General features: G+C 39.1%; 1 protein-coding gene across 2 annotated transcripts in view; it reads right to left on the bottom strand.

Annotated features, from left to right (window-relative positions):
* Positions 1-12,093, bottom strand: part of tmeff2a (transmembrane protein with EGF-like and two follistatin-like domains 2a) — a 122,979-nt gene extending 110,886 nt beyond the window's left edge. For both annotated transcript variants that reach the window (XM_067603085.1, XM_067603084.1), the window contains exon 1: positions 10,938-12,093. In XM_067603085.1, the coding sequence (XP_067459186.1) occupies positions 10,938-11,127 (190 nt within the window). In that variant the 5' untranslated portion in view covers positions 11,128-12,093. The remainder of the gene's footprint in view (positions 1-10,937) is intronic.
* Positions 12,094-12,427: the final 334 nt, after the last annotated feature.

Raw genomic sequence — 12,427 nt, forward strand, 5'->3', positions numbered from 1 at the left:
TCAAGCAACCCCGAGCCCCCTTCAGGGTCATTCATAATGACCGTCTGTCATTAGTCATGGCTCCCACAGCACAATGCGTTCTTTAAACACACTCTGTACACTTTAAAAACACAATGCTGGTACACATACTTGCCCTTAGCTGCCAAAATGATAAAATACATATAAAAAACTACCAGTTTCTGGGCTGTAGACATTAAACACAATTTATTCCACAATGATATTCCCTCACTTGGTGCACTGTCTGACACCTCAGTCAAAAAATCTCCCATAGGTGTTCAATTGGGTTGAGATCTGGTGACTGTGACTGTGTTATGTTTCATTTTCATCAAATTATTCAGTGACCTCGTATGGAAGCATCTGCATTTGACATTCTATCTACTCATTTGTTCAGGTTTTCTTGAATATTTGTTTGTATACAACAAGGCTGACTCCAGGGGCGTTGTCCTGGAGAGGCAAACCTGGGATATGATCCGATTCTGGCTGTGTTAGGGATCTCAAATGACTCCAACAAAGCATCCTGAATCAAATCAAAGAGTCACGTGGGCATGAGACTGTAGACTGAGCTCGGGGCTATCAGTCCACCTGAACCGATTGTTCACAAAGAGCCAACCCATGTAAGAGCCACCCCATGTACATAAAGGCTTCTGCATTTCATAGTGCCAAATAAACTGAATTTCAGCTGAAATACAGCTAAAAATGTTGTTATTGTAAAGCAGAAAGCATTGATACAGTATATACAGTATATAATTTATTAATTGTTTACACAATCTCATAAAAAATTAAAGGTAATGTTTTATTCCCAGTTTGCTGTATATATCAATCTAAATTACAGCTGAAAACAGTAAAAGTCTATATCATACTGAAAGTCCAAGTCATCCTGTTTCATGAGGAGCAGCACATTTTCAGTAGCATTATCTTTTGCAGAGACGGCTTCAGAATCAAACCACATTACTTAAGTTGTCTGAGACGAAATTTAAAAACAGCATGATCCATGTTTGTTTTGATCATTAATTACTAATTGCTTGATGATAACGTAATGGGATTTCAGTATACATCATATTTTGGTATGTTGTGTAGTCCCAAAGAAGCCATTTTAATAATATTTGTTTATGCTGTATTTATTATTTATAGTTATATGTCTTTATATTTGTATTTATTTATTTGGAGAGCTCGGCGTAAAAATCATGCATATGCATCTAGGAAATCTGCTACATCAGCCTTAGTAAGAAGAGACATGAGAGCTCAACTGATGTCAGCTGATATTGGTGTTTATCACAGGTATATGAGTAAATGCAAAAAAATGTTTTTCAATTATAGTTATCAAAAATGTGATTTCTAGTGTAGATTACTGTTTAAAATGTACTATATATCAGATATCTACAGCAAATGTCATTTAAATAATAATCTGTTTTGAGACAGAAAAATATCTTGCCTTGCCTTCATATCTTTTTCACATTTTACCGAAAAAATATTTGTTTACAGTTAATGAAAAACAAATATAAGATACTGTAGTTATCTTTCAAATATCAATAATCAATATTGTGTCAGCCTTAATCCATTGGTCAGGCTCTAGTGTTCACCTTTTGCTCAAGTGCACATGCAGAATCACTAGACCTGTTTATGTAATGAGTTTCATGCATTTCATCCAAAGCATTGAGTTACTACTTATTTTACCGCACGCTAGCACATTAATAACTCCACAGTACTTCACTTATGTAACAGTTGTTGCTGTGCCTACTGATTAGAGCAATTAACTGAAACCTGATGGAGGACTTTACTTTAAAAATGCATGAGATGTTTATTGATGCATTAAATAAGACAAATACTGTAAGTCAAGAAGAGCCTGAAGTCCAGAAGTGAGAAAATCGGAATTTGAAGCTGTGGATGAACAATGTGGGGTTTGTTCCTGTAGTTGTCTCAGTTCATGCTTTGCGGCATGGGGTAATGGATAATACATGGATTTAATAAACAGAAAGCTATGCATGCAAAGAATTTTACCTATGCGGCTCAGATCTAGTGAAAATCCACTGAACATTTTGATGGTTGTTATATTGTGAACATTTAAATCCTACATAATTCAATGTGTCTTCTTTTTTCAGTGACAAGTATTGCCACTTTAAGCACCTTTGGAAAATGCATTTGCTCTTCCAGAGGGTGAGATAGGTACGAAAATATATTATAAATCCAATTTTAGGTTATCTTAATTAACCTTATTTAACCAGGCACATCCAGTGTGAACAAAAATCTCCTAATTGAGTACTTAACTGATCTCATACAGATATTCTCTTTAGGCGTGCCATCCTCTACAGGGAGCACAAATGTCATGTTCAGCTTGCTAACAGCTCTCCTGGGGCAGGTAAGACATCACTGTCATGCTCAAGGACACTTCAGCAGCATGTCTTCTTACAACGCTACACTCTTACTATTCTCTACCCAATCCTGTAGCTCTATGTTTCAGTCAGACTTGGCCAAGGTTTTGCCATCATTCAAACATTTAAACAACACAAACCAACCAATCTACAAAAGCAAACATACAAAACAAAAACATTTAAAAAGTTCATCAGAAATTTACAGTTAAGTATGACAGATATTCATTCAGAGCTCATCAAAACACAAAGTACTTTGAAACCACCTTCATATTTTTTAATCTCCAGGAGTGATCCAAGTGATATTGATTCAAAGTTTCACAAGTGCTGCACTCAAATAAAAGGTTAAATGAGACTCAACACAATGAACCCTGTGAAAAACATCTCTTTTGCCTTAGTAGAAACTTTAACTTTAATAAAATATATATATACTAAATAAATTTAAATATTCTCAGCTTTGGACTCTTCATCAACCACCTATGACTTAGATATTTTACAATGCTAGTTTCTATTAAGAGATGTCCTTTTATAATGGACACTTACACTCAGCACCTTTGTAACCGAACTAAAATAATCCAATACCCTCCTCTCCTTCTAAAACCCCTCCTTGGCATGAAACAACCTAGCGGGCAATAATACCCCATGGAAGTCAAGCCCGTGCTAAAACAAACCTGCAATTTTCCAGGGTCCTGAATGACCATAAAACGCAAGCTCTCTGTGCAAATATACAATCATCGAGCCAAGAACAGTGACATGAGAGGTCTCGACGTTTGGAGTGCATGGATGGAACAAAGCCCTAAGCACACAGAGGGCAATATGAAGTAATCTGGAAAGCCAGAAAAAAAAATTGGCACCCAGGCAACTGGCATGTTGATGATACTCTCTGGAGAGCTGCATTGTTACGGTGACAATCAAAGTACCGGCTAGGTGTATACAAATAATATAAAAATATGAGATCCCTTTCAGCCTAGCTTGTAAGACAGGATTTTGTGTGTGTGCACGCGTGGGTGTGTGTGTGTTTGAAATCACCCCAAGCTGATCATTTTAGTTAGATATTTTAGCATTTTTTCAAGGTTCCTAGACAGCAGGCTATAGAGAACCCATTGTTTTTATTAAATGAAAGGAAAAAGAGAGAATGTGGCTCCTCCTCATTGCCACTGTCTTCTTGTGCGGCTTGAACATCTTCGGCAGCCAGCAAGCAAGAAAAATACATGTATCACTTGTAAACAACTACCGCAACTGCAGCAATCAAAAAATTGGAGACAAAAGAAAGAAACTTTGTCTAAACTTCAATCACAACAGAGATTGTTTCTGTGAACTGTTTACAAGGCTGCAAGTGATGCATCAGCTTTTGTCATGGATGTCAAGCCTCTGAATGAAACAAGTATAAAAAAAATAATAGAATAAATGTCCCAGATGATCACTCCTCAGAAACATCACGGCAAACAGGATTTAGGCTTCAAAGAAAACGCAACACAAATCTCAATTAGTTATATGACAATGAGTGCCTAACAGCGACTATAAATATAGATCTACAATACTGAAACCTGAGAGGTAATATATCATATTTGTCAGCTGATAGCTTGGGGAATGCAATATTCTTAAAAATGTCATTACTTTCACAGTAATAAATGACACACAATCACCCTGACATGCACAGAAGTCAGTTTTCATTATCCTAGGGATGTATGTCTTTTAGCCATGAAACAAATTCGGCCCTTGCTGCAATCCTTTTTCAGGTTCACTTAGGTGGCAGCTTTTGAATTCTGCAATCTGAGTGCATACATTCGGAAAACATCAGCATCAATATAGATTTGTTGTAATGGAGCAATTGCTCTATGACACTAAAACACGATCAGTCAGGAGCGTAAAATGGGGTGCTGTAAAATTTGGACAACTTGACAGGAGAGAGAAAACAATAAGTGGCCTTTTTTTTTCACTAATTCGTTTTCTGATGTCCACATTTACTTCGTCAGCTTCTAGGTGGATCTAAGCCAAAGCCGTTCCGCTTGTTGAGAAGGTAAAGATAAGGGTTGTCCCTGTGACCTAGGGGTTAAGATGCTGACCGTGAACCACAAAATCCCCCCACATGTCATTTCACATCTCTCTCTCCTTCATTTCCTGTCATCTCTCTACTGTCGATATCTCATAAAGCAACATAAGGCCCAAAAATAACCTTTTTTTTTAAAAAAAAAAAAGGGGGGAAGAAAAGATACAAACTAAGTTTTTCACACTTGTAGGATTAGCTGGCTGTAACATCCACATCACTTATCAAAGTAAACCATTTATTGTTATCTCCACCCGGGATCCATTTTTGAGTAGAAACTCAGTTCTGACAACTATAGAGCGCCTGTCTAAAAAACCATAAACAAATAGACAATCTGTGTATTAAAAGAAAAAAAAATCTGAAAAGCAAATGTATACATTACGTAACACTTTCTTGAAAAATAAAAGTTCCAACACTGTGCTTAGATTTCCAAAACTTTAAATCATGTCAAATCATGTCACATCTCTAATAAGCCTTTTCTCTAAAGATGAACATTTCCAAAGTGCAAAAGACATAAATGGACCATAACTGTCAGTACGGGAGCTCAGACTCTTTGATGGAAACACGTTTTGATTATATTGTATGTCAAAAAATCTTAATAAGTACAAGAGACCTTTTTTTAATCATTAACCTGAACTGCTGCAGGACTATCATAACTATTAAACACTCGACACTGATTCAAAATCGGGGCCTTCAAGAGCGACATTTGGCATCTGAACAGGATTTAGTTTGACGTTGATGAGGTTGAAAATACTGAAACCTGCATAACATTATGATACCTAGAGTATAAATTTATAGAGGAATTCAACCTACAAATTGCTCTTCATAACATCTAATCTAGTAGTAGAACAGACTCAAATGTCTACGGCAACAAAGTTACAAAAAATAACTGCAGGGAGGGACCTGCTGACAGATATTGTATAGTATCTTGACAGTGGAAGGAGCAACTTTCTGGCACATGATAATGAATTCCTAAGGTAATAATATTCAATGTGATATTCACAAGGATTTCAGCTGTCATTGGTTACTGTGCATCTAGATGGTATTTGTCTGTTCGCTGCACTTTTTTTTACTTTGTATGATCTTTTCTTATTTTCTTTGTGCACAGACTGTACATGCGAGTGAAATCCTTCCCTCTCATTCCCTCTTTTAGAAAATGTCATGGGTGCTGTTTGATACAGGTGCTGTGCACAGCCCAAGTTGCACTGTGTCAGAGGCCAGGAAAACTTACACTTCCTGCCCCTGCCCTGTTTGCCAGGAGAAAAAAAAAATGGCCGTTTGCCAGCTTGTTTCTCCTGGCAAACATCAAATATTGATGTTTGCCAGGAGAAACAAGCTGGCAAACATCAAATATTGAAAAGGTAATGTTTATATGCTAACGATTAAGATGGCAAGCGAAGCACTTACTTGTCTAAAGGAGAGAGCTTGTCAGCCAAATGCATCTCCTCCTACCTACCTGGAATTTCACAACACTAAGGACAACGAGGAGTCCTTCCCCCGTTTTAAGCATTGTACTGATCAATAATTAAGTAGAGTGAATTAATAATGAGGGCTGAACAACCACAGTGGTGAGACATCCTTTCTTGACCTCTCTCGTGCCCGGGGGCTTATTTTTTTTCTATAAGTTTGCAACAGGTTTGTCATGAAGAGACGGATAGTTTAGTTTTCACTTTGTCAGGTTATTAAAATGCACAATAACTCTGAGCAATAAAAACTCCCAGATCATAATCAGAATGAGGTGCTTTAATTACAGCACGTCTTTAACGCTGTTTTTCCAAGTGGAAAAATAAAACATTTTCAGTTAATACTCTCATTTTACTTATCGTCTCTACAACTGCCTTGTTTCATACTTTAATTTTTCTGCTATTGTATCCTGTCAGAGGTGTGGACCTGCATGCAAGTGAAGTACTTTTGACCTCTGTCTTGACAAATCTTTGAAGCAGATGGCCAATTTTCTGGTAATTCACTCCCCTTGATGGAATTTACAGGGGGCTTTGCATATTCTGCACTTATCCCTGTCACTTTCACAATCAAAGCATCACATGGCCTTTCAGAGTTAACAATAGCAGTGGGATTCAGTGAAGAAGGGATTGTGGCCCCTGCACAGAGACACCCCCACAGGAGATGTAAGTAGTAAATATCAGTCATACTGTTCACCCGATTTGACTGTTATCAGCCTATTGAATAGGTTTTATCAACACACATCTGTCCTACACATAAGGGCTTGAAGGAGCCTACTAAACCTACTAGTAAGTTCAGGAGGCTGTTATCACCCATTTATTTCAGTGAGCCAATGTTTTTGGAGCCCAGAAGGCGCAGAAGGCTTGTTATCAGGCATGTGCTGTCATGTGACCGTCAAGTTTCTCTGCGAAAGCAAACAAAATGGCTGAAATTCCTTTTATTCTCAGTGAAAAATTCAATATTTTAAGATACTTTTGGCATTAATATGCATTTTGATGACATTTCTAGCCAGAAATATGCATTTTATTTCCATAATCTTCATTTAGTGAATATATATGATGTTTAATTTGTTAATTATTACGAAGATTTTTTTCAGACTTTCTGTCATTGCTATGGTGGTTGCTATTGATGTTGCTATTATTTTATGTAACTGTTTGATGATGTTCTTTCAATTTAAAAAATGTAGATTTTGGAGTGTCCCAGGGATGAACTGAATTTGAAATCCAGGATTTGAAGCTTTGTCCCAGAAGTATTTTCCTCACTGCCACCATGTTAAGGTTTTCTTTTAATGATATCTGTAAAAATTCTCAATACAAAACACAAAAGCGTCCTTGATAACTCAACGATACGATAGGTTAATGTTAAGGCCGTCAGTGTTCCCCAGTTTTTCATCACAACACATGGCAATCAACAATCACAAACACAATCAATGCATCAAAACCTGTGCAACCTTTGTAATCAACCACTACTGCAATCGGTGCAAAACTGAATAAAACTGAAATTGGACTGACTGAAACTGACATTCGACAAGAAGTGAGTATTAACATTCTCAGCTTCAACTTGTTTTTAATATGGATGAATAAAATGGCAGAAAGGCATGAGCTGGCTGTTGGAAAAAGTCTGCAAAAATGTGCACTCATTGAAGATAACAGACTTCTCTCATTTATTTAAAATGATACAATCCAAAAACTACAGGCAAACTGCCATTATGTTTTCACTGTGATAATTACACAAAATACTGAATACACAGTCAACTGTGCTGAATGAATTTAAAAGAAAAAGTAAAATGTCCCAGTGTCCTAGAGAGAATTAGCTTCCCATGTTCATTTTCCATGTATAGAATCTTAATTAATGGAGCACCAGCCTTTCCACTTAATAATAATACTAATGTTTATACATAAATTACCATCATAACCACACTTCAACCACCACCATTTCATAAAAATGTTCTAATTTGTTCAAAAGGCCATTGAAGTGGCTATAATCAATATATTCATATTAACAATGGATCTATGATCTAATGGATCATATTAATAATGAACTAAGATTATGTGAAAGGGCTTGCTTGTAGTGATGAACCTAGAAGGAATTAGCACTCAACTCTACAGTTCCTCTAAACTCTTACACGTGTTTTAGCTTCTTTCAGCTCATTGTTTTGGTTTTCCAGCCCACTTTCACCAGCGCTGATTCCAGCTGCACTAGGCATCTGTTTTCAGTTAAAACATTTTAATAAACTGACCACTACCTGACCAGTACCAAGTGGCAGACAAACAAAGTTAGCAACTAGCTTGCGAACATAGTGGAGTAGTTTTCACAGTTTAAGAGTATATTTTTCTCAGGAGTTGGTAGAGACCAAAACAGAGCTACAAGATGCGAATATTGGATTTACATATACCAGGTGACCAGAAAAACAACTCCAAATGAATGCTAATGTTGCTCCATGCTATATGTGTAAATAAGCAATGGTTTGTTAACACGTCAAATCTAACAACTTTATAAGTTGATACTATAGCTTGACTCCACTGCCCCCAAGTGGCCAAAATGCAGCTTTAGTTAAGGCAGGTTTTATTTCAAGAAGGAAAAAATGATTTACAAAACATTCAGGATCTCAAGCTGTGGGAACAAGCACTCATTTCTGTTGCAGCAAAACCTTTCAAACTCTTCCTAGTGCAGCTTTATACATAACATTTATCCTAATGACACACTGGGTCCACCAAAGGCATCTGGAGACAAAGTCTATCTCTGCACTCACAATAGAACAAGGACTAACTAAGTGTCAAGATTATTGTGGGATCCTCTGTTCTGCCTCAGTGAAGCCTTCAGTGGCGGCTTTTCATGGCAGTCCACAGATGCAAACCTAACAGAATGACAATCTTTGTCAAAGCAAGTTTTTTTTTTTTCTCCCTCATTATTTCATTCCATTAAACAGAATCTCATTCAACACTTGTTCAAATGCGACACTGCGGGGACTGGTACCCCGTTTTCATGACACTACTGCCCATTATCTACGACTTAAAAGTAAAATGACACTGAACTCATCTGCACACTGTTTTTCAACTTTGGTTTTTTCCCCCTGGACTGAAAACTGTCACATAATAGTGTTTCATGATATGCAGAAGGGATAATTAAGCCATGTGCAATTACTGTCTGTTTTTTTTTTAAATGATTATTATTAAAAATAAATGTATCTTTTTCACAATGGACCATGTGTGACTTGTTGTATTCTATTCATTCTAATTGATGCAGGGTGCAAATGTGGGTGTCTGTGTGTGTGTGTGTGTGTGTGTGTGTGTGCATTGCTGTCAGCGTATGCACTTAAGCTTCCTCAAGGCGTGTAGGATAAAAGCCTTCGTCTAAATGCATATGAGTGTGTCAGGAAGTGGGGAGGCAGGCGAGTGTGTATTTGGGCAGGATGTGTGCCATTATCAGTCATTAGCTACATCAACAAGCAGCACAAAATAAACTTCCAATATCCAACGATACATATGATATTGTGATATAGTCTGAATAAATGAATGGGGGATCATTGCAAAATAATATATTACAGTAAAACAGATGGATTTATTCAGCACCACTACAGACATAAAGGATTCTTAGAAAACTTAAACATCTAGACTAAAATTGTTGAAAAAATGAAAACTGAAAACTAGACTGCCACTGAAATCTGCCCAGATTTTCGTTTTCGTAAAAAAAAAAAAAAAAAAAAAAATTAAACATCAAAGCTGCTTAGTATAAGGACAACAATATCCCAAACACAATGAACAGCAATCATAATCTAATGATATTGCCTATCCTTTTATCTTCTAATTAATAGTCTATTATCATAATCAAATTCATTTTTTAAACTATGATATAACATCTCTATCATAATCTGACAGGGGATTTTGTTTTGTCTGCTGTAAATGAATCAAACAGGAATCAGTATTTATTTTAATCTACTGAGAGCTGTCTGTCACTATAGAGAATATTTCCATGATGTTTGCAATAGGCTATATAATATTTCCTCTTTTGTTTATTAGGATGCCATCCAAGAGGACTCGAACTAAGTTTCAAGCTGCAAAACGGCAGTCATGCCTCCATATTGATGCGTGGCTGTTATGAGCTATAATATCAATACTGCTACTGCCAATGAGTGTGTGGAATCGGCTCGGAGCTATTTTAAGGGTTCAGACTTGGACAGGCGACAGGGGAAATATATGGCGAGGCGCTGTGCTCTGCAGCCCGGTCCGCTCCTTTTATCGCTCTGGGCACCGCGGAGAGGAAACAAGTTTACAGCTGGTGGCCTATAAAAGAAACGACTACATTTATATTTAAAGTAACACTAAATGAAGCAACTGGGGTGCTAAATAAAGCCAATAATATCAGATTTATAATCTATCGGGCGCGAATTGGGAATTACAGCCAGTCGAATTGATCAAACTGTCAGAAGGTGGAATAATAACCCACAAGCGGACCAGAGTAAAATACATGTAGGCTATGTTCAAGTTTCACGACGAAACATCTGAGAGTGTCCATAGCCTCTTAAGCGCTGGTATGATTATTGTGGCGTACCACGTTATTCTGGCGGACAATCCTCTCAATCATTCCCTGCTATATTTCTCGCTAAAATGTTCCTTAATGTTGCTGTTTTCACTTTGTGTCCGATCGAAAGCATCGATCTCTTGGCTGCAAGTGATTATTCAGACATGATCGGCTGTGCGTGCCTTGCTGGCATGCCCCGAGACAAACTCAACAAGGCTAAATGAACATCAAGCAACCCCAAACTGTGCATCCTCTCACTCATCACGGGGGGTTTGCAGTCGTCAGTATCTGCAGCCCAAATATTCCACAGCACCAGTATGAAACCCAGGCATGGTAACTGGACAAAAGCATAGGGAACACTTTATAAGAAAAAAGCATGAAGCTAGACTTGTTATTACAGCTGTTAACTTTGATTCGGTCCTCTAATGCTGCTTAGTCCTGATGGTTTATTCTTATATGCGTAACTTGGACAATAGGTGCACATCTAGATAAAGCGCAAACCTAGAGAGATTGCAACTCTGCCTTCATGATATGACTCTTACCGGAGCAGTTCCAGCCGGTCGGCGTCTGGCAGTCGCTGAGGGAGGAAGGGAAGGCGCGCAGCTGCTCCACAGGTAAAGTGGCGAGAAACGATACGAGGGTGATCCTGAGCCAGCCTCCCGCCGTCCCGCTCCACTGGCGCAGGCGTCGGGGCTCCTTGAGTGGTGCCTGCGCCGCCACGGAGAGACCCATATCTCACTGGCCCCGACAGCACAGGCGAGGTGGGAAAGAAATGCAGACGCGCACTGACAACTCCAATCCCGGCAGGTTCAGCGGGGCGCCTAGACACCGACAGCAGACCATTTTCCGACCGTGCGCCCCATGTAGTGTCCCGTGTGGACTGACCAAATGGGTTCCGCCCGTTCCAAAGGGGAGGCTGCTGCAATAGGAGGACGGGTGGTGAAACTGAGGGTTTGGTGAGCGATGGAGGAGGTTGTGTGGGATGGAGTCGGGTGGAAAAGTTAGCCAGGCAGGCAAGAAGACTTGCGAGAAGGGGAGGATGCTCAAGGATGAGGAGAGGGGGAGGAAAGATGGGAAAGAAACAGGGGGTGATACAAAAGCAGGTAAGAAAACTGTAAAACTGAGAGGATGTAGGCAAAGTATCCAACGGACAAGGTTTGGAGACGACGGCAGTTGTGTAATAGTATCCACCACGGGTGAAACGAGCAGCTCTCCTGCGCGAGCGGAGCGATCCCCCGTTTACTTAGTATGTGTGGTGCGTTCTGAGTCGCAGTGAGTCGGTGTTTGGCGCTCTCTCTCTCTCCCTCTCTCTCTCTCTCCCTCTCTCTCTCTCTCTTTCCCTCCCTCCATCACTCACCCTCTCTCTCCCACCAGCAGCTGGTTTCTAGCTTGGTTATGATCACGTGGAGTGTGATGCGAAATGTATGGTGGTGGTGGGGGCTTAGTAATAGCTAATTGGAATATCTTACTGCTGGGGTAGGCACAAAGGACGAAGACAAAATGAGAAAGATAAAAAAAAAAAAAAAAACAGAAAAGGAAAGAAGGAATAAAGACACGAAAGACAGAGTGCTCCAGGCCTAGTCCTATCAGTTGGTGATGCCTATGCCAGGGATGGGCAGTAGGGGAGGATGCACTGCTTTTATAATTGGCCAGGAGCATTTAAAAAGTCTGCAGAAATCGATTCGTCCAGCCTGGCCTGGGATAATTGCTCCGCTTTGAAACGACACTGATGCTATTCCTGCGCCTCTGCCTCCAGGCAATCCAAAGAGACCCAAATATTATTCATATATTTTTGGACATAACCGACTGCTGTCACGCGGGGCAGGGTACGTCTGTTAATTGACATGCTTTCGGCCATGAAAGCCCTAGAAAGTGTATAGCATCTGAGGGAGTTAAAGAGGTCAAGTCTAACATCAGGTTGTGAACACTAACCCTCTTTGAACCAAGGAAATTAGAAGCCATGCGCATGGAAAAGCATTTATATAGAGGAAACAAAGGGTTTGCTGTTAAGGCCCGTCACAGCTAGACACTT

This window comes from Thunnus thynnus, chromosome 11 (assembly GCF_963924715.1).
Source record: "Thunnus thynnus chromosome 11, fThuThy2.1, whole genome shotgun sequence".
NCBI classification, from domain to species: domain Eukaryota; kingdom Metazoa; phylum Chordata; class Actinopteri; order Scombriformes; family Scombridae; genus Thunnus; species Thunnus thynnus.